Consider the following 22,796-nt stretch of genomic DNA (forward strand, 5'->3'; position numbering starts at 1 on the left):
GAGGGTTCCAAAGGATAATTCTAAAGGGTAATTATAGAGGGTTCTAAAGGGTAATTCTAAAGAGTATTTACAGAGGGTTCTAAAGGATAATTCTAAAGAGTAATTATAGAGGGTTCTAAAGGATAATTCGAAAGAGTAATTATAGAGGGTTCTAAAGGATAATTCTAAAGAGTAATTACAGAGGGTTCTAAAGGGTAATTATAGAGGGTTCTAAAGGGTAATTCTAAAGAGTAATTACAGAGGGTTCTAAAGGATAATTCTAAAGAGTAATTATAGAGGGTTCTAAAGGATAATTCTAAAGAGTAATTATAGAGGGTTCTAAAGGATAATTATAAAGGGTAATTACAGAGGGTTCTAAAGGGTAATTCTAAAGAGTAATTACAGAAGGTTCTAAAGGTTAATTATAGAGGGTTATAAAGGGTAATTCTAAAGAGTAATTATAGAGGGTTCTAAAGGATAATTCTAAAGAGTAATTATAGAGGGTTCTAAAGGATAATTCTAAAGAGTAATTATAGAGGGTTCTAAAGGATAATTATAAAGGGTAATTACAGAGGGTTCTAAAGGGTAATTCTAAAGAGTAATTACAGAGGGTTCTAAAGGTTAATTATAGAGGGTTATAAAGGGTAATTCTAAAAAGTAATTATAGAGGGTTCTAAAGGATAATTCTAAAGGGTAATTACAGAGGGTTCTAAAGGGTAATTCTAAAGAGTAATTACAGAGGGTTCTAAAGGATAATTCTAAAGAGTAATTATAGAGGGTTCTAAAGGACAATTCTAAAGGGTAATTACAGAGGGTTCTAAAGGGTAATTCTAAAGAGTAATTACAGAGGGTTCTAAAGGTTAATTCTAAAGAGTAATTATAGAGGGTTCTAAAGGATAATTCTAAAGGGTAATTACAGAGGGTTCTAAAGGGTAATTCTAAAGAGTAATTACAGAGGGTTCTAAAGGATAATTCTAAAGAGTAATTATAGAGGGTTCTAAAGGATAATGCTAAAGGGTAATTACAGAGGGTTCTAAAGGGTAATTCTAAAGAGTAATTACAGAGGGTTCTAAAGGATAATTCTAAAGAGTAATTATAGAGGGTTCTAAAGGGTAATTCTAAAGAGTAATTACAGAGGGTTCTAAAGGATAATTATAAAGGGTAATTACAGAGGGTTCTAAAGGGTAATTCTAAAGAGTAATTACAGAGGGTTCTAAAGGTTAATTATAGAGGGTTATAAAGGGTAATTCTAAAAAGTAATTATAGAGGATTCTAAAGGATAATTATAAAGGGTAATTACAGAGGGTTCTAAAGGGTAATTCTAAAGAGTAATTACAGAGGGTTCTAAAGGATAATTCTAAAGAGTAATTATAGAGGATTCTAAAGGACAATTCTAAAGGGTAATTACAGAGGGTTCTAAAGGGTAATTCTAAAGAGTAATTACAGAGGGTTCTAAAGGTTAATTCTAAAGAGTAATTATAGAGGGTTCTAAAGGATAATTCTAAAGGGTAATTACAGAGGGTTCTAAAGGGTAATTCTAAAGAGTAATTACAGCGGGTTCTAAAGGATAATTCTAAAGAGTAATTATAGAGGGTTCTAAAGGATAATTCTAAAGGGTAATTACAGAGGGTTCTAAAGGGTAATTCTAAAGAGTAATTACAGAGGGTTCTAAAGGATAATTCTAAAGAGTAATTATAGAGGGTTCTAAAGGGTAATTCTAAAGAGTAATTACAGAGGGTTCTAAAGGGTAATTATAGAGAGTTCAAAAGGATAATTCTAAAGAGTAATTATAGAGGGTTCTAAAGGATAATTCTAAAGAGTAATTATAGAGGGTTCTAAAGGATAATTCTAAAGGGTAATTATAGAGGGTTCTAAAGGGTAATTCTAAAGAGTAATTACAGAGGGTTCTAAAGGGTAATTCTAAAGAGTAATTACAGAGGGTTCTAAAGGGTAATTCTAAAGAGTAATTACAGAGGGTTCTAAAGGATCATTCTAAAGAGTAATTATAGAGGGTTCTAAAGGATAATTCTAAAGGGTAATTATAGAGGGTTCTAAAGGGTAATTCTAAAGAGTATTTACAGAGGGTTCTAAAGGATAATTCTAAAGAGTAATTATAGAGGGTTCTAAAGGATAATTATAGAGGGTTCTAAAGGATAATTCGAAAGAGTAATTATAGAGGGTTCTAAAGGATAATTCTAAAGAGTAATTACAGAGGGTTCTAAAGGGTAATTATAGAGGGTTCTAAAGGGTAATTCTAAAGAGTAATTACAGAGGGTTCTAAAGGATAATTCTAAAGAGTAATTATAGAGGGTTCTAAAGGATAATTCTAAAGAGTAATTATAGAGGGTTCTAAAGGATAATTATAAAGGGTAATTACAGAGGGTTCTAAAGGGTAATTCTAAAGAGTAATTACAGAGGGTTCTAAAGGTTAATTATAGAGGGTTATAAAGGGTAATTCTAAAGAGTAATTATAGAGGGTTCTAAAGGATAATTCTAAAGAGTAATTATAGAGGGTTCTAAAGGATAATTCTAAAGAGTAATTATAGAGGGTTCTAAAGGATAATTATAATGGGTAATTACAGAGGGTTCTAAAGGGTAATTCTAAAGAGTAATTACAGAGGGTTCTAAAGGTTAATTATAGAGGGTTATAAAGGGTAATTCTAAAAAGTAATTATAGAGGGTTCTAAAGGATAATTCTAAAGGGTAATTACAGAGGGTTCTAAAGGGTAATTCTAAAGAGTAATTACAGAGGGTTCTAAAGGATAATTCTAAAGAGTAATTATTGAGGGTTCTAAAGGACAATTCTAAAGGGTAATTACAGAGGGTTCTAAAGGTTAATTCTAAAGAGTAATTATAGAGGGTTCTAAAGGATAATTCTAAAGGGTAATTACAGAGGGTTCTAAAGGGTAATTCTAAAGAGTAATTACAGAGGGTTCTAAAGGTTAATTCTAAAGAGTAATTATAGAGGGTTCTAAAGGATAATTCTAAAGGGTAATTACAGAGGGTTCTAAAGGGTAATTCTAAAGAGTAATTACAGAGGGTTCTAAAGGATAATTCTAAAGAGTAATTATAGAGGGTTCTAAAGGATAATTCTAAAGGGTAATTATAGAGGGTTCTAAAGGGTAATTCTAAAGAGTAATTACAGAGGGTTCTAAAGGGTAATTCTAAAGAGTAATTACAGAGGGTTCTAAAGGGTAATTCTAAAGAGTAATTACAGAGGGTTCTAAAGGATCATTCTAAAGAGTAATTATAGAGGGTTCTAAAGGATAATTCTAAAGGGTAATTATAGAGGGTTCTAAAGGGTAATTCTAAAGAGTATTTACAGAGGGTTCTAAAGGATAATTCTAAAGAGTAATTATAGAGGGTTCTAAAGGATAATTATAGAGGGTTCTAAAGGATCATTCGAAAGAGTAATTATAGAGGGTTCTAAAGGATAATTCTAAAGAGTAATTACAGAGGGTTCTAAAGGGTAATTATAGAGGGTTCTAAAGGGTAATTCTAAAGAGTAATTACAGAGGGTTCTAAAGGATAATTCTTAAGAGTAATTATAGAGGGTTCTAAAGGATAATTCTAAAGAGTAATTATAGAGGGTTCTAAAGGATAATTATAAAGGGTAATTACAGAGGGTTCTAAAGGGTAATTCTAAAGAGTAATTACAGAGGGTTCTAAAGGTTAATTATAGAGGGTTATAAAGGGTAATTCTAAAGAGTAATTATAGAGGGTTCTAAAGGATAATTCTAAAGAGTAATTATAGAGGGTTCTAAAGGATAATTCTAAAGAGTAATTATAGAGGGTTCTAAAGGATAATTATAAAGGGTAATTACAGAGGGTTCTAAAGGGTAATTCTAAAGAGTAATTACAGAGGGTTCTAAAGGTTAATTATAGAGGGTTATAAAGGGTAATTCTAAAGAGTAATTATAGAGGGTTCTAAAGGATAATTCTAAAGAGTAATTATAGAGGGTTCTAAAGGATAATTCTAAAGAGTAATTATAGAGGGTTCTAAAGGATAATTATAAAGGGTAATTACAGAGGGTTCTAAAGGGTAATTCTAAAGAGTAATTACAGAGGGTTCTAAAGGGTAATTATAGAGGGTTCTAAAGGATAATTCTAAAGAGTAATTATTGAGGGTTCTAAAGGACAATTCTAAAGGGTAATTACAGAGGGTTCTAAAGGTTAATTCTAAAGAGTAATTATAGAGGGTTCTAAAGGATAATTCTAAAGGGTAATTACAGAGGGTTCTAAAGGGTAATTCTAAAGAGTAATTACAGAGGGTTCTAAAGGTTAATTCTAAAGAGTAATTAGAGAGGGTTCTAAAGGATAATTCTAAAGAGTAATTACAGAGGGTTCTAAAGGATAATTCTAAAGAGTAATTACAGAGGGTTCTAAAGGGTAATTATAGAGGGTTCTAAAGGATAATTCTAAAGAGTAATTACAGAGGGTTCTAAAGGATAATTCTAAAGACTAATTACAGAGGGTTCTAAAGGGTAATTATAGAGGGTTCTAAAGGATAATTCTAAAGAGTAATTAAAGAGGGTTCTAAAGGATATTTCTAAAGAGTAATTACAGAGGGTTCTAAAGGGTAATTATAGAGGGTTCTAAAGGATAATTCTAAAGAGTAATTACAGAGGGTTCTAAAGGATAATTCTAAAGAGTAATTACAGAGGGTTCTAAAGGGTAATTACAGAGGGTTCTAAAGGGTAATTACAGAGGGTTCTAAAGGGTAATTACAGAGGGTTCTAAAGGGTAATTATAGAGGGTTCTAAAGGATAATTCCAAAGAGTAGTTATGGAGGGTTCGGAAGGATAATTCCGAAGAGTAATTACAGAGGGTTCTAAAAGGTCATTCTAAAGAGTAATTACAGAGGGTTCTAAAGGGTAATTATAGAGGGTTCTAAAGGATAATTCTAAAGAGTAATTACAGAGGGTTCCAAAGGGTTATTATAGAGGGTTCTAAAGGATAATTCTAAAGAGTAATTACAGAAGGTTCTAAAGGGTAATTATAGAGGGTTCTAAAGGGTAATTCTAAAGAGTAATTACAGAGGGTTCTAAAGAGTAATTACAGAGGGTTCTAAAGGGTAATTATAGAGGGTTCTAAAGGGTAATTCTAAAGAGTAATTACAGAGGGTTCTAAAGGGTAATTACAGAGGGTTCTAAAGGGTAATTACAGAGGGTTCTAAAGGGTAATTACAGAGGGTTCTAAAGGGTAATTACAGAGGGTTCTAAAGGGTAATTATAGAGGGTTCTAAAGGATAATTCCAAAGAGTAGTTATGGAGGGTTCGAAAGGATAATTCCGAAGAGTAATTACAGAGGGTTCTAAAAGGTAATTCTAAAGAGTAATTACAGAGCGTTCTAAAGGGTAATTATAGAGGGTTCTAAAGGATAATTCTAAAGAGTAATTACAGAGGGTTCCAAAGGGTAATTATAGAGGGTTCTAAAGGATAATTCTAAAGAGTAATTACAGAGGGTTCTAAAGGGTAATTATAGAAGGTTCTAAAGGGTAATTCTAAAGAGTAATTACAGAGGGTTCTAAAGAGTAATTACAGAGGGTTCTAAAGGGTAATTATAGAGGGTTCTAAAGGGTAATTCCAAAGAGTAATTACAGAGGGTTCTAAAGAGTAATTACAGAGGATTCTAAAGGGTAATTCTAAAGAGTAACAAGCGTTACGCCTAGGTACCCCGTCGTTGAGGTGATGTGAGTTGACAAATTGGAAGACGCAAGGCGGCCATCTTGGATTTGGACGTGGCAACCCAATTTTCAATAGCGTTCTTCCTTATGCGTAGATACACCCACACACCAGATTAGACGTTAGTCGTTCGTTTATTTTTCAAGATATTTTCCTCACAAGGTTCAGACATGTATATGGTGGTGGCCATCTTGGATTTTGATGTGGCGACCCAATTTTCAATACCGTTCTTCCTTCTGCCTAGACACATCCGTACACCAGATTAGAAGTTGGTACTCCGCTTATTTTTCAAGATATTCCGCTCACAAGGTTCAGACATACATGGTGGTGGCCATCTTGGATTTTGACGTGGTTTGCACCCACACACCAAATTAGAATTCGGTCCTTCGCTTACGAACGCACGGAGGGGAAAACCATAGTCCCCCTTAGCTCCGCGGTGCGACGGGGAACAATTATAGAGGGTTCTAAAGGATAATTACAGAGGGTTCTAAAGGATAATTCTAAAGCGTAATTACAGAGGGTTCTAAAGGATAATTCTAAAGTGTAATTACAGAGGGTTCTAAAGGGTAATTATAGAGTTCTAAAGGATAATTCTAAAGCGTAATTACAGAGGGTTCTAAAGGGTAATTATAGAGGGTTCTAAAGGATAATTCTAAAGAGTAATTACAGAGGGTTCTAAAGGGTAATTATAGAGGGTTCTAAAGGGTAATTATAGAGGGTTCTAAACAGTAATTACAGAGGGTTCTAAAGGGTAATTATAGAGGGTTCTAAAGGATAATTCTAAAGAGTAATTACAGAGGGTTCTAAAGAGTAATTACAGAGGGTTCTAAAGGGTAATTACAGAGGGTTCTAAAGGATAATTCTAAAGCGTAATTACAGAGGGTTCTAAAGGGTAATTATAGAGTTCTAAAGGATAATTCTAAAGCGTAATTACAGAGGGTTCTAAAGGGTAATTATAGAGGGTTCTAAAGGATAATTCTAAAGAGTAATTACAGAGGGTTCTAAAGGGTAATTCTAGAGGGTTCTAAAGAGTAATTACAGAGGGTTCTAAAGGGTAATTATAGAGGGTTCTAAAGGGTAATTATAGAGGGTTCTAAAGGATAATTCTAAAGAGTAATTACAGAGGGTTCTAAAGAGTAATTACAGACGGTTCCAAAGGGTAATTATAGAGAGTTCTAAAGGATAAATCTAAAGCATAATTACAGAGGGTTCTAAAGGGTAATTATAGAGGGTTCTAAAGGGTAATTCTAAAGAGTAATTACAGAGGGTTCTAAAGGATAATTCTAAAGAGTAATTACAGAGGGTTCTAAAGGGTAATTATAGAGGGTTCTAAAGGATAATTCTAAAGAGTAATTACAGAGGGTTCTAAAGGGTAATTATAGAGGGTTCTAAAGGATAATTCTAAAGAGTAATTACAGAGGGTTCTAAAGGGTAATTACAGAGGGTTCTAAAGGGCAATTATAGAGGGTTCTAAAGGATAATTCTAAAGAGTAATTACAGAGGGTTCTAAAGGGTAATTCTGAAGAGTAATTACAGAGGGTTCTAAAGGGTAATTACAGAGGGTTCTAAAGGATAATTCTAAAGAGTAATTACAGAGGGTTCTAAAGGGTAATTCTACAGGGTAATTCTGAAGTGTATTTATAGAGAGTTCCAAAGGATAATTCTAAAGAGTAATTATAGAGGGTTCTAAAGGATAATTCTACAGGGTAATTAGGGAGTTCGAAAGGATAATTCTACAGGGTAATTATAGAGAGTTCTAAAGGATAATTCTACAGGGTAATTATAGAGAGTTCTAAAGGATAATTCTACAGGGTAATTATAGAGAGTTCTAAAGGATAATTCTACAGGGTAATTATAGAGAGTTCTAAAGGATAATTCTAAAGAGTAATTACAGAGGGTTCTAAATGGTAATTATAGAGGATTCTAAAGGATAATTCTAAAGAGTAATTACAGAGGGTTCTAAAGGGTAATTCTACAGGGTAATTCTGAAGTGTATTTATAGAGAGTTCCAAAGGATAATTCTAAAGAGTAATTATAGAGGGTTCTAAAGGATAATTCTACAGGGTAATTAGGGAGTTTGAAAGGATAATTCTACAGGGTAATTATAGAGTTCTAAAGGATAATTCTACAGGGTAATTATAGAGAGTTCTAAAGGATAATTCTACAGGGTAATTATAGAGAGTTCTAAAGGATAATTCTACAGGGTAATTATAGAGAGTTCTAAAGGATAATTCTAAAGAGTAATTACAGAGGATTCTAAAGGGTAATTCTACAGGGTAATTATAGAGGGTTCTAAAGGATAATTCTAAAGAGTAATTACAGAGGGTTCTAAATGGTAATTATAGAGGATTCTAAAGGATAATTCTACAGGGTAATTATAGAGAGTTCTAAAGGATAATTCTAAAGAGTAATTACAGAGGGTTCTAAATGGTAATTATAGAGGATTCTAAAGGATAATTCTAAAGAGAAATTACAGAGGATTCTAAAGGGTAATTCTACAGGGTAATTATAGAGGGTTCCAAAGGATAATTCTAAAGAGTAATTACAGAGGGTTCTAAAGGGTAATTACAGAGGGTTCTAAACGGTAATTACAAAGGGTTCTAAAGGGTAATTACAGAGGGTTCTAAAGGGTAATTCTACAGGGTAATTATAGAGAGTTCTAAAGGATAATTCTAAAGAGTAATTACAGAGTGTTCTAAAGGGTAATTATAGAGGGTTCTAAAGGATAATTCTAAAGAGTAATTACAGAGGGTTCTACCGGGTAATTCTAAAGTGTAATTATAGAGGGTTCTAAAGGATAATTCTAAAGAGTCATTACAGAGGGTTCTAAAGGGTAATTCTACAGGGTAATTATAGAGAGTTCTAAAGGATAATTCTAAAGAGTAATTATAGAGCGTTCTAAAGGGTAATTATAGAGGGTTCTAAAGGATAATTCTAAAGAGAAATTACAGAGGGTTCTGAAGGGTAATTCTACAGGGTAATTCTAAAGTGTAATTCTCGAGGGCAACTTTAAAGGGAAATTCCAGAGGATTCTAAAGGATAATTCTAAAGGGTTATACAGGGTACTTCCAAAGGGTAATTCTAAAGGGTTCTTTTTGTTGTATACAAGATCGAGGCTCGTGTAAGAGCCAACATCAATCACAAAAAAAAAAAAAACGGACACACAAAACATACAATAAAGGGAGCGGGAGACAAGATGGGGAGAGAGAGGAAGCACACAAGTACAACAGCAGAGAACAGGGACATCGGGAGATCTGTGGGAGGGAGAGGGCTTTGGGGGGGGAGGCATGGGAATGAGAAGGGGGGTGGGGAGGTGGTGGTTAAAAAACCTCTATCGGAGTCTCTAGAACTCTATAATCCTAAAAAAAAACCTCTATAATCGCTCTATACAAGCCACAGTCCAGAGGGTCACCTTTCCCCTTGTATAGAGGGACGAGGGTACTCAGTTCCCAATCCACTGGAATGCGGCCTTCATTATGAGAGCAAGCAAAATATTCTGTGGTCTGATGAGATGAAAATTGAACTCTTTGGCCTGAATGCAAAGTAAAGTACTGTGTATGGCAGAAAGCTCATCACCGAGCACAGCTCATCACCCATCTACCACCATACCTACCTTGAAGCATGGTGGTGGCATCATCATTCTATGGGGATGCTTTTTAACGGGAGGAACTAGGAGACTTGTGAGGATAGAGGGAACAATGAATGGAGCCAAATGCAGGTGAATCCTTGAGGAGAACCTGCTTCGGAGTGCAAAAGACCTTAGATGGTGAAGAAGATTTACGTTCCAACAGGACAATGACCCCAAGCATACAGCCAAAGCAACATTGAAATGGCTTCAGAAGAAAAACGTGAAAGTCCTTGTGTGGCCCAACCAAAGCTCAGAATCTGTGGATTCTAAAGCATTCCAAAGCGTAATTCTAAAGGGTAATTCTAAAGGGTACTTCAAAAGCATTCCGAAGGGTAATCCTAAAGGGTTATTCTCATGGGTTCTAAAGGGTGTGCTCCCGATATTTGATTTGTGTGCTCGATCTACTTTTTTTGGATTGTGATCAAATTAACAAAAAACACATTTTTGATCATAACTTGAATAATTTTCCTCCGATTTTCATGATGTTGAGTTTTATGGTTATGTTGTAGACGGGGACACATTTTCTTAGTTGACACACTATCCCTAAATTTTGAAAGTCAAGGTCATATGGTGGGCCGAAAGAAATATGGCCATCATTGGATTACAATTTGTGTAATTAAATGTAATCAAATATGGCCATTACAAGGGTAATTTGTGGCCGACACAAAACACATTTATGTAGACTGGTAGAGAATTTGCTTCGGTCAGCCCCACACAACTCCCTGGGGTGGAGGAGGGGGAAAGAGGGAGATAAACAAAGGAGGCAACAACCTTTGCCTTATGACTCTTGGCTCCCCAGCAAGTTTGGTCGACATTGGATAAGTAACGACCGAATGCATCGACCACAGACAGAGCCAAAATTGTGCACTTTAGTATGCTGATGACAAGCTACTCAATGGGCACGATTTATAGGTCGCCAATACATTCCCAAAACGTATTGAGAGAGCAAAACCAAGCTTGAAATGAACCTTTGAAACCTGCTTGTGCAGATTTTCCGACACCACAAAGTATTATTGTGACATTTTGAGGAATGAGCTGCACATCCTGATTTGATGCATTTGAACACTGTGGGCCATTTTGTCTACCAAACATCACAGCACACCTCTTCATACTGCTGTCTGTCTGGTTCAAATCAAAATTATAAGGTGTGTTGTCATCTTGGCAAACATACAGTGCATTCAGAAAGTATTCAGACCCCTTCACTTTTTTCACATTTTGTTATGTTGCGGCTTTATGCTGAAATCGTTTAAATTCATTTTTTCCCTCATCAATCTACACTCAATACCCCATAATGACAAAGAGAAAACAGGATTTTAGAAAGTTTTGCAAATTTATTAAAAAGAAAAAACTGAAATATCACATTGACATAAGTATTCAGACCCTTTTGCTATGACACTTTAAATTTAGCTCAGGTGCCTCCCATTTCTCTTGATCATATTTGAGATGTTTCTACACCTTGATTGGAGTCCACCTGTGGTAAATTCAATTGATTGGACATGATTTGGAAAGGCACACACCTGTCTATATAAGGTCTCACACTTGACAATGCATATCAGAGCAAAAACCAAGCCATGAGGTTGAAGGAACTGCCGGCAGAGCTCAGAGACAGGATTGTGTCGAGGCACAGATCTGGGGAAGCCTACAAAAACAATTCTGCTGCATTGAAGGTTTCCAAGAGCACAGTGGCCTCCATCATTCTTAAATGGAAGAAGTTTGGAACAACCAGGACTCTTCCTAGAGCTGGCCGCCCGGCCAAACTGAGCAATCTGGGGAGAAGGGCCTTGGTAAGAGAGGTGACCAAGAACCCGATGGTCACTCTGGCTGAGCTCCAGAGATCCTGTGTGGAGATGGGAGAAACTTCCAGAAGGACAACCATCACTGCAACACTCCACCGATCTGGGCTTTATGGCAGAGTGGCTAGACGGAAGCCTCTCCTCAGTTAAAGACACATGAAGGACCACTTGGAGTTTGTAAAAAAAAGCACCTAAAGGACTCTCAGACTGTGAGAAACAAGATTCTGTGGTCTGATGAAACCAAGATTGAACTGTTTGGCCTCAATTCTAAGCGTCATGTCTGGAGGAAACCAGGCACCGCTCATCACCTGTCCAATACCATCCCAACGGTGAAGCATGGTGGTGGCAGCATCATGCTGTGGGGGTGTTTTTCAGCAGCAGGGACTGGGGGACTGGTCAGGGTTGAGGGAACAATGAACGGAGCAAAGTGCAGAGATATCCTGAATGAAAACCTGAAACAGAGCGCTCAGGACCTCAGACTGGGCCGAAGGTTCACCTTCCAACAGGACAATGACCCTAAGCACACAGCCAAGACAACGCAGGAGTGGCTTAGGAACAACTCTGTGAAGGTCCTTGAGTGGCCCAGCCAGAGCCCTGACTTGAACCCAATCGAACATCTCTAGAGAGACCTGAAAATGGCTGTCCACCGACGGTCCCCATCCAACCTGACAGAGCTTGAGAGGATCTGCAGAGAATGGCAGAAAATCCCCAAATCCAGGTGTGCAAAGCTTGTCGCGTCATACCCAAGAAGACTTGAGGCTGTATTCGCTGCCAAAGGTGTTTCAACTAAGTACTGAGTTAAGGGTCTGAATACTTATGTCAATGTGATATTTCAGTTTTTTCTTTTTAATAAATTTGCAAAAGTTTCTAAAATCCTGTTTTCTCTTTGTCATTATGGGTATTGAGTGTAGATTGATGAGCGGAAAAATGAATTTAAACGATTTCAGCATGAGGCTGCAACATAACAAAATGTGAAAAAAAGTGAAGGGGTCTGAATACTTTCTGAATGCACTGTATGTAAATAAGGAAATGCTGTGCCTATTAGGACTGGGTTAAAGGACAAAACTAAAAATCCATAGTAGCCCACCCAAATCCAGTCGAACCATGATGGGGCATCTTGGAACGCCATCAGAGGGAAAATCCCTCACTGAAGCTGCATTTGCTCAAAAGGAGGAATGGTGTAACATTACATCTGGTAGCTTCCAATGATTGGTAAAGGGTTAGCAAGAGGTATACCCTTATGGAAACGGAATAAACAGTTGTGTACTTATAACCCGACATAGTCCCTTATCGTCCCAATACTTTTTGGTAATGTGGCATGCCTTATAATAAATACATTGTGGCATATCTACGATATCGGGAATAGAGGGATGTTGCTACTTAGGGCGAGGCCTTTTACTTACTTCCCGGATATGAATCTTCAACCTTTGATTGAATTGTAACTTGCTGTTCAAGTTTTGAGTAAAAAAAAGTATAACATGTCTGGTGAGGTATTTGCTAATGAATAATCTTAACCGAGCTAAAACCATGACATAAAACCATGAACCATAACAAAAATCATAATCCAAAAAGAGCCGTATTGTGTCGATATGTACAGGCAGCTCAAACAAACAACCGCTGTATACAAAACGTATTTCTTAGGTTGAGACAGATCAAAGGCTAATGTAGTATTTTTATTGTCCAAGATGATGATCATCCAAAGTACAAAAACGTTTTGCTGTAGAACTTCATACAGGGCGCTACAATGAATCGAGAAACACGCAATTCTACCGCACCTACGAATCCCGGAGCGGCTTCTGGGGTATTAAGGATGGAGGATCGGGGGGGGGGCGGAGGGGGAAGGCGGGGGCGCACCGGCTCAAACCGCAACCACCAGCGGCCGTGGGAATAAATACAAGAACAGAAAAAAAAAATACTGTGCCTCCTTCCAGAAAACGCAAAAGCTGAACAAATGGACACGAGACACTGAAGTGGCCACAGTTGTTTCAGACACAAATACATGTTTAGAGTGGAGCACAAATTGTTTAGGAATGGCCACGTTGATGCGGAAGGACGTTTCAATCTAAAGCGCGGTAGAACACTCATTATAAAGTGGAATTTGTTCCAGTAATTACATCCACTTTAAAACGTTTTCTCCTTAAAGTATCGTATTTACCACACGTGTTAGAGTTGATAGAAAAGTTATGTTTCAAAATTGTACAATGCTGCAACCTTCCTGACTAAACCTTTATCCTTTAATTGACTTTTTTGTACAGAATCAAAGGCTGTCAATTGATTTCGTCTATTTGCCCAATCCTGCACCTCGCTCCCCCACCTTCCATGCTTTTGGCATTCAAGCTGTGTACAAGTCCCGGCCCAGGCTTTAAACGGAAAAGCAGGTGACCCTTCCACTGTACACCCCCAGGTGATAATTCGAGGACATTTCCTTACCCAATAGCTGACAGCCCATCCACCCCAAACCAATAATTAGATGAAGTGAAATTGCCTATCAGGTCTTTGTTTGCCCATGATGACGTCAACTGCCAATTTCCATTCAATTTCACCTTAAAAATAAAAAAATAAAAAATTATACATGTGCAGGCTAGCATATCCATAATTTGACCTTGAAAGAACAACGTTCAAATTGAAAGGTTGGAATGACCAAAAAATAAAAATTAAATAATGTCAGTGATGATAAAATAGTCCAACAGCTCAGACAAGTAGAAATTAGACGATTCTATATGAAGATGTGAACATTGTAGATACTTTGAACCAGGCAACCTCCTTATGAAAGCAACCCTGTAAGGACACCTTCATAAACTCATCTACTCTGGACAAAGTAACAGCAAAGGAAGGAGTTTTAGAATTTGAATACGAAATAGAAATTGGAGGAAGAAAGGACAACCATGTCATCATGCTGACTGTGTGTATACAGACAGCACTGGGTACCACTGGTTTCAGTGGAAGGATTTGCTCAAACAGTTTTGTGCCAGTGGGCTTCAGGCTAGAGGTCCTTAGGATCTGTAACTGTCTTCAAAGTAAGAATATTTCAAGCCCTAATGCAATACTGTCCATCACACAACCCGCCAATGATGCCAGTCAAACCTCTTCATCAAAAAAGAGCGATAAAAAGAGGGCTGTTCTTGAGGCGATGAGGGTGAGGCGAGGAGGGCCTTGCAAACAGAAAGTGCCCATTCAGCAATGCTGCACAACTGCAGTGCCGCAACTGCAAGATGGAGAGAAGAGCTAGTTATCTTGGGGTGGGGCCACGATGATGCTTTTTGCACGGGGCATATCCACTGGGAGGCCGCTGAACCGCTGGGTCTGGTCGCTGCTCGAGGTGCTCTTGCAATCCCAGCTGCAGAGAAGCATGGTGCAACGACAGTGAACGAAGAGTACGCGGGAATGTCACAGCTTCGAGCGCTTGGCATCCCGAGAACATCAAGTCCAAAAAGAGATGAGGCCGGAGGTCTCCACCTTCTGCTGGCATTCTCTTTCATTCGTTGTTTCAAACTTTATTGCCAATGTGTCCACTCATAGGCTTCTCTTTTTACCTGTTAGCCTTGAAAGCTTTCAGTTTCTGTACAAACGACGTTTCCAGAACCTCTGCGCACTTGACGAAAGTCGACTCGGGAGGGTTGTAGTAGCGGCAGTTGTCAAACATCTTGGTGATGTCTCCGACAAACTCAGCCAGCTTGGTGTACGTGCGGGTGGCGAGTCGCCGCTCGATGGTCGACAGATCTAGAAGCACATGCGGAAGGGCAATGTTGTAAAGGATTTGGAGTGACATTAGAAGGGGTACTTAAAAAAAAGAAAAGACAAAAAAAAAACATTGCCTTGAAAGAATTGTTTTGGAAATCTGCCAAACATACTGCTAAAGAAAAGAAACAAATAAAATAACGAAAATCAAAACTGAATGAATAGTGTTTGGGTATTGAATATATATATATATATACATATATATATACAGTGCATTCAGAAAGTATTCAGACCCCTTCACTTTTTTCATGTTGCAGCCTTATGCTGAAATCGTTTAAATTAATTTTTTCCCTCATCAATCTACACTCAATACCCCATAATGACAAAGAGAAAACAGGATTTAAGGAAGTTTTGCAAATTTATTAAAAAGAAAAAACTGAAATATCACATTGACATAAGTATTCATACCCTTTGCTATAACACTTGAAATTTAGCTCACGTACCTCCCATTTCTCTATCATCTTTGAGATGTTTCAACATCTTGATTGGAGTCCACCTGTGGTAAATTCAATTGATTGGACATGATTTGGAAAGGCACACACCTGTCTACACACCTTCATGTGTCTTTTGCTGAGGAGAGACTTCCGTCTGGCCACTCTGCCATGAAGCCCAGATCGGTGGAGTGTTGCAGTGATGGTTGTCCTTCTGGAAGTTTCTCCCATCTCCACACAGGATCTCTGGAGCTCAGCCAGAGTAACCATCGGGTTCTTGGTCACCTCTCTTACCAAGGCCCTTCTCCCCCGATTGCTCAATTTGGCCGGGTGGCCAGCTCCAGGAAGAGTCGTGGTTGTTCCAAACTTCTTCCATTTAAGAATTATGGCGGCCACTGTGCTCTGGGAACCTTCAATGCAGCAGAATTGTTTTTGTAGGCTTCCCCAGATCTGTGCCTCGACACAATCCTGTCTCTGAGCTCTGCAGGCAGTTCCTTCGACCTCATGGCTTGGTTTTTGCTCTGATATGCATTGTCAGCTGTGAGACCTTACATAGACAGGTGTGTGCCTTTCCAAATCATGTCCAATCAATTGAATTTACCACAGGTGGACTCCAATCAAGGTGGAGAAACATCTCAAAGATGATCAAGAGAAATGGGAGGCACCTGAGATAAATATCAAGTGTCATAGCAAAGGGTATGAATACTTATGTCAATGTGATATTTCAATTTTTTCTTTTTAATAAATCTGCAAACTTTCTAAAATCCTGTTTTCTCTTTGTCATTATGGGGTATTGAGTGTAGATTGACGAGGAAAAAAATGAATTTAAACGATTTCAGCATAAGGCTGCAACATAACAAAATGTGAAAAAAGTGAAGGGGTCTGAATACTTTCTGAATGCACTGTGTGTGTGTGTGTGTGTGTGTGTGTGTGTGTGTGTGTGTGTGTGTGTGTGTGTGTATGTGTGTGTGTATGTATGTATATATATATATATATATATATATATATATATATATATATATATATATATATATTGTTGCGGTTTTGAGTTTTGGTAACAGTTTGTATAATAAGGGTTCAATTTCCCCCTCATAGTCACACAAACAACATGTAGCCTCGCGGTAGTGTAGTTATCTCTTAGTATTTGTGAGCTTAGTCCTTTTCCTATGTTAGTTCTGCGTTGAGTAGAGTAAGGAGAATAGGTCCTTCTCCTACTTCCAGTGCCTTATCCCGCCTCCAATGCCTCATGCCTCTTTGTGCTGCCTTTGGTTCTTTTGGCGCGAATTAACACGAGGCAGGCCTAGGAGGGTCGGGGCGGAACCGAATGAGGGCGGCAGAGGAGCTGACCGTAAGCGCGAGCCGCCAATCAGGGCTCAGAGGGTGTGGCGGCAGCACTGCGTCACAGGGCATGGTTGGAAGGTTCGAGAAGGTTCGGGGCGTGTAGATATAAGCCGTTGCGCAAAGCCACCGAGAGCGCGTGAGGAGTTGGCACCCAGGAGTTCAAGCAGCAATTGAGGTACGAGGACTGAGTTGGCATTGAGTGGAGGAAGAGGCGCATGAACCAGGATACGCGCTCATATGAAAGTGACGCTCGGTTGAGCTTATAGTGCTTATAGTGCTTATAGTGCTGAGCCGTTATAGTGCATTGAGTTACGCGAGTGATAATGCGCTGTGTACCCGCCGCCAGCCGCGCTGAGAGACGCGTACGTTTTCCTTCCTACCTCATCGGCTGCCTTTTGTTCGGGAGATGCGCTATGAGGATCCTTCCACCGCCTGCGTGCCTTCTTCACGGGACGTGCTGGGACCGTGGAGAGCCGGACGGGGCCGTTCCTGGACGACCACGTTGGCGCATTTGGCCTGAACATCAACCTGCCTGCAATTCCGTGTGTGAGTGTGACGGGCCCGAGTCTGGCAGTTAAGAATAAGACTGTTTAAGTGCTGCTCTGTATCTCTGCGTCTACCGATCATTGTACATACGTGTGGGAATAATAATTAAACCTGTGTTCTTCCTTCCATTCGATCGTTCTGGTGTTTTCCTCATTGACTAAGCGTGGTACGAGTAGAATCGCTCGGATCGGGTTCCACTCCAAGAAAACTGCACGGACCACGTGGTACTCAATCCGCTCGGTGTACCCAAATCACACGTGGCTCGTGCGAGGCTTGCTTCCTCGCTTCCGTGGCGGTGCAGGGATTTAGGTACGAGCGAGACTTGGTCCCGAAACCCTACCTTGCGTTTGCCCGGAAGAGGCGTTTCAAGTCTCTCGGTTCCGCCAAGCCCAGAAAGAACAAGGGGCTTAATCCCCCCCTTGGTAAGGGTAAGAAGGGCGGCGGGAAACCGTAACAATATATATTTATAAACACACACACACATAACATACGAGTTTGGCTCGGCTCGCCTCACCACGCTTCGTTGCAGAGGAACGGGCTTGTTTTAGCTGAGGATAATGACTGTATTGTGTTGTTGTGTTGTCATGATTTACACCTCACCTCACCACCACGAAATTCAAAACAGCTCACCACCAATTAATTCAAAACATCTCACCACCAAGTAATTCAAAACACCTCACCACCAAGTAATTCAAAACACCTCACCACCAAGTAACTCAAAACGCCTCGCCACCGAGTAATTCAAAACACCTCACCACCACGTAATTCAAAACAACTCACCACCAAGTAATTCAAAACACCTCACCACCAAGTAATTCAAAACGCCTTGCCACCGAGTAATTCAAAACACCTCACCACCACATAATTCAAAACAACTCACCACCAAGTAATTCAAAACACCTCACCACCACGTAATTCAAAACACCTCACCACCAAGTAATTCAAAACACCTTATCACCACGTAATTCAAAACACCTCACCACCAAGTAATTCAAAACACCTCACCACCATGTAATTCAAAACACCTCACCACCACGTAATTCAAAACACCTCACCACCACGTAATTCAAAACACCTCACCACCAAGTAATTCAAAACACCTCATCACCACGTAATTCAAAGCACCTCACCACCAAGTAATTCAAAACACCTCACCACCAAGTAATTCAAAACACCTCACCACCAAGTAATTCAAAACACCTCACCACCACGTAATTCAAAACACCCGACCACCACGTGGGCAAGAATGGGCTTTAAAGCAAGAAAGTCGAGGAGTGTGGTAGTGAGACGAGGAGTGGTGGATAACATGCACATGTTTGAGCTGGGAGGTGAGGTGGTTCCATCATTGACAGAGGCCCCTGTGAAGAGTTTGGGAAAATGGTATATAGTGGAGTTGAATGCTGTGGGAAGGGTGAGGAGGTGAGAAACAGGCTTTTGAGAGGGTTAAAGAGGATTGATGGATGTGGTTTGCCAGGTAAGTTGAAGGTATGGTGTTTGAAGTTTGGATTGATGCCACGAGTATTGTGGCCATTGATGATGTATGATATTGCGATTTGGCATGTAGAGAGGATGGAGGTTGTGGTGAGCGGGTTTGTGAGGAGGTGGTTGGGAGTGCCATGCTGTTTGATGAACATTGCCTTTTATGGTCAGGGTGGAAAACTCCAGTTTCCCTTAACATCATTAACCGAGGAGTTTAAGGTGGTGAGAGTTCGGGAGTTCATGATGTTGCGGGATTCAGGTGATTCAATGGCAAAGAATGCTCTCCCAGAGAAGAAAGGAAATCGGAAGTGGAATGCAAGAGCAGAGGTGGATGAAATGGAGGAGCGGTCACAACAGGAGGAGGTCGTGGGGATGGTACAGCACGGGAAGCATGGCTTGGGGTGGATGAAGCATGAGCGATGGGGAAAGGCATGTGTGAAAGAGAGGAGGAAGATGGTTGAGAGGGAGGTGAGAAGAAAGGAGGAGAAGGGGAGATATGTGAAAGCAGTCAGACAAGCACAGCAACGTGCTTGGACTAGGTGGAAAGGTGTGCGGGTGAGGATGTTGAAGTGGCAAGAGATTTGGAGGATGGAGCCAATATTGTTGAGTTTCCTGTTGCGGGCAATGTATGATGTGCTTACGTCACCAGTAAACGTGAGATTGTGGGGGTTGATGCAGGAGGAGAGATGTTATTTGTGTGGAGGTTGGGAACGGTGCAGCATGCACTGAGTGCTTGTTCAGTAGCATTGGCAGCAGGACAATACAGGTGGCGACATGATCAGGTGCTGGCGGTGGTGGTGCAGATGGTGCAACAAGAGGTGCTGAGGTCGAGAGAGAGAAGAGTGGAGAAGGAGACCGATGGGGGACAGGTGTTGTTTGTCAAAGAGGGCCAAGTAGTAAGAGCTGGAAAGAGGAGGAGGTGGAAAGCAAGAGGGCTGTCAGATGCTTGTGATTGGCAGGTGATGGCAGACCTGAAGCCACAATTGGTATTCCCAGAGGAGATCTGTGTGACAAGGTTGTGGCCTGACATTGTCATCTGGTCAGGTGCAACAAGACAGGTCATCTTAGGGGAATTGTCTGTACCTTGGGAAGAGAACATGGAGGAGGTGCACGAGAGGAAGAGAGGAAAGTACAGTGAGCTGGAGGCAGAGTGTCGGGAGAAGGGTTGGCGGGTTTCTTGTCAGCCATTTAAGGTGGGGGTGTAGAGGGTATATTGGCAATTCCTTTTCTGCATTTCTTGCTCGACTTGGAGTGTGTGGGACAGAAAGAAGGAGGATTTGTGACAAAGTGGCCCAGGTTGCCTTAAAAGGCTCACATTGGATATGGAGGAAGTCTATGGAGGCACGTCGAACGGTTCAGGTTGAGGTTGTGGGGGGTGCTTCATTTCAGTCTAATGGGATAGTGACTGAGCATGGAAGAGAAATGTTGATGTGTGTGTGTGTGTGTGTGTGTGTGTGTGTGTGTGTGTGTGTGTGTGTTGCAGAGGTGGGTGTGTGTGTGTAGGAGTGGGTGTGGTTTTGCATGAATGTGTTTTCATTTGAGTGGTGCATGTTGTAACGATGGTGGGCGGTTGGTTTTTTTGGGGGTTTTTGGTGTGTGAGTGAGTGGATGAGGGGCTGTTGATTCTGGGAGTGGAGGGAGTTTTGTTGTTGTAGTCTGTGTTCTCAATGGCTGGCAGTGGGGGTATGTACGCATCCGGGTGTAGCTGCTGCATGTGGAGGCGTATGTGCCCCTGCTGGCCCACCTTAGCTGACCGTATCAAGGTTGAAGGGCCGAAACGGGATGATGCTGAGGACCTCGACTGAGGACCCGGTCAGCGAGGCACACTTGTGACCAGGTGTGTTTTAAAATTATATATACACACTGTTTTTCATGGTTTGGGCTAGGCCCCTTAGTTCCAGTGAAGGGAAATCTTAACACTACAGCATACAATGACATTCTAGACGGTTGTGTGCTTCCAACTTTGTGGCAACAGTTTGAGGAAGGCCCTTTCCTGTTTCAGCATGACAATGCCCCCAGGCACAAAGCGAGGTCCATACAGAAATGATTTGTCGAGATCGGCGTGGAAGAACTTGACTGGCCTGCACAGAGCCCTGACCTCAACCCCATCGAATACCTTTGGGATGAATTGGAATGCCGACTGCAAGCCAGGCCTAATCGCCCAACATCAGTGCCCGACCTCACTAATGCTCTTGTGGCTGAATGGAAGCAAATCCCTGCAGCCATGTTCCAACATCTAGTGGAAAGCCTTCCCAGAAGAGTGGAGGCTGTTATAGCAGCAAAGGTGGGACCAACTCCATATTAATGCCCATGATTTTGGAATGAGATGTGTGATGTTCGGGGGTCCACATACTTTTGGTCATGTAGTGCATATGTGGTAATATATATATATGTATATGTATATGTATATGTGTGTGTGTGTGTGTGTGTATATATATATATATATATATATATATATATATATATATATATATATATATATGTGTGTGTATATATATATATATATATATATATATATATATATATATATATATATATATATATATATATATAAAATAATATCGTAAGGACTCGACTTTGTTATCCCTTTTACGCCGCACCCAGTGACCCGATGCCCACGGCACTAATGGATTTACGATCTATGAACCGCGCTCTTTGTTTATCACGTATAGCCATACTCGAAAAATCTGAATTAGTCGACGTTGGGGCCCAAAAGCATCCGATTAACGGCCGATACGACGCCATCTTACGACGCCATCGTATTGACGTCTGCTGGGTGAAGGTGAAGCAAGCCGTCCGCTGATTGGACAGTCGAAGGCGACAGCAAGCCGTCCGCTGATTGGACAGTCGAAGGCGACAGCAAGCCGTCCACTGAGTGGACAATCCAGAGCATGCATTTGTGCTGGTGTCGATCGCGGTGTACGTTGACCTCATCAGGTGGGTTTACCATAATTTCTTCCATATACTGTGATTACAACGTGCTGAAACCGATCAGCAGCCCATCAGTATCATATAAAGCAATAAATACCTTTAAGCTTCTGAAAGCTTAAAACAAAGTGTACTTTGCCGAGTGACGAAAAGTAGGCGTAGGCCTAGGCCCTACCTATCCAGTTGTGTTTCCGTTGTGGCCATGATCTTAACAAATGGCGTAGGCCATGTGGCATCGGGTAGGTCATGATCAGCCCCCCCCCCCCCCCCCCTCGTTTCACCAACTCCTGCATCTGCCACCGTTCATGATTATCAAAGTAGGCTTTACCCTGTTCACGATAAGGTATAAATCAGTGAGTTGTATACGAAGAGATAAAAGGATGGCATTGACTTCGAGATGGTACGTGATAGTTGGCTGCGGCTGGCTGATACCACGTTTTTTTTTCTCTAAGTGCCATGGATGCTGATGGACATAATAAAGGTATCGGCTGATCTCTCATCGTAATATTACCCGATGGAAATGAACTGTTTCTTTGTTTGTCATTTCCTGTGCAATAATGTCAAATTGATGTCAGACATCCTTTTCTATTGACAGCTGCTCTCCTTTTCGATGGCATCGTCTATTGATATGCATGTTCTTCTTTCATATAATTTTACACATTCACAATCAGTATTTCAATTCTTGTAGAATTGGAAAGGAAGTTGACTCACAGGCCAACTCTCTGGCTCAATCACAGGCCGACGCACAGGCGATGTAATTGTGAGTAGCATGTTTGCACAAGTGAAATTGAAAATACACGTTTTTGGTATGTGGCTATGTTATTTAGTGTTTGTTTTGTCTCTAACAATATAAAATACAAAGTCAGGAGGTGACACTTTATACACAGTGTAAGTTGGATTCTACAAAGTGTCGCCTTTTTCTTGATTTTGTTCACACAAATCCAACCCACACCATAAAGAGTCTCATAAAAAATACTTTTCAGATTCCGCGAAAGAGACAGCTAGAAGGCAGGGGAAGGAACCTCAGGACCAAACATCAAAGGCAGTCTGAACGCTGCACTGCCAAAGCCCCTATGCCATCCATAATGGTACACTCTATTCATACACCACATCCTCCCTTCCGTGGATGTTCCACGGGTTTCGGCTAGTATATATATATACTAGCAGAAGTACCCGGCATTTCCGGGCGGGGGAGGGGAGGGGGAAAGGGAGGGGAACAGGAGGGAGGGGAGTAGAGGGGGGGGAGGGG

The 22,796-nt window shown here is 40.2% G+C and overlaps 1 protein-coding gene across 4 annotated transcripts in view; it reads right to left on the minus strand.

The window, feature by feature from the left end:
- Positions 1-12,738: 12,738 nt before the first annotated feature.
- LOC137415117 (nucleosome-remodeling factor subunit BPTF) overlaps positions 12,739-22,796 on the minus strand; it is a 239,283-nt gene continuing 229,225 nt past the window's right edge. For all 4 annotated transcript variants that reach the window (XM_078785831.1, XM_078785829.1, XM_078785830.1 and 1 more), the window contains one exon: positions 12,739-14,804. In XM_078785831.1, coding sequence (XP_078641957.1) covers positions 14,614-14,804 — 191 coding nt within the window. In that variant the 3' untranslated portion in view covers positions 12,739-14,613. The remainder of the gene's footprint in view (positions 14,805-22,796) is intronic.

Source organism: Myxine glutinosa, chromosome 10, assembly GCF_964187855.1.
Source record: "Myxine glutinosa chromosome 10, kmMyxGlut1.1, whole genome shotgun sequence".
Classification (NCBI taxonomy): Eukaryota; Metazoa; Chordata; class Myxini; order Myxiniformes; family Myxinidae; genus Myxine; species Myxine glutinosa.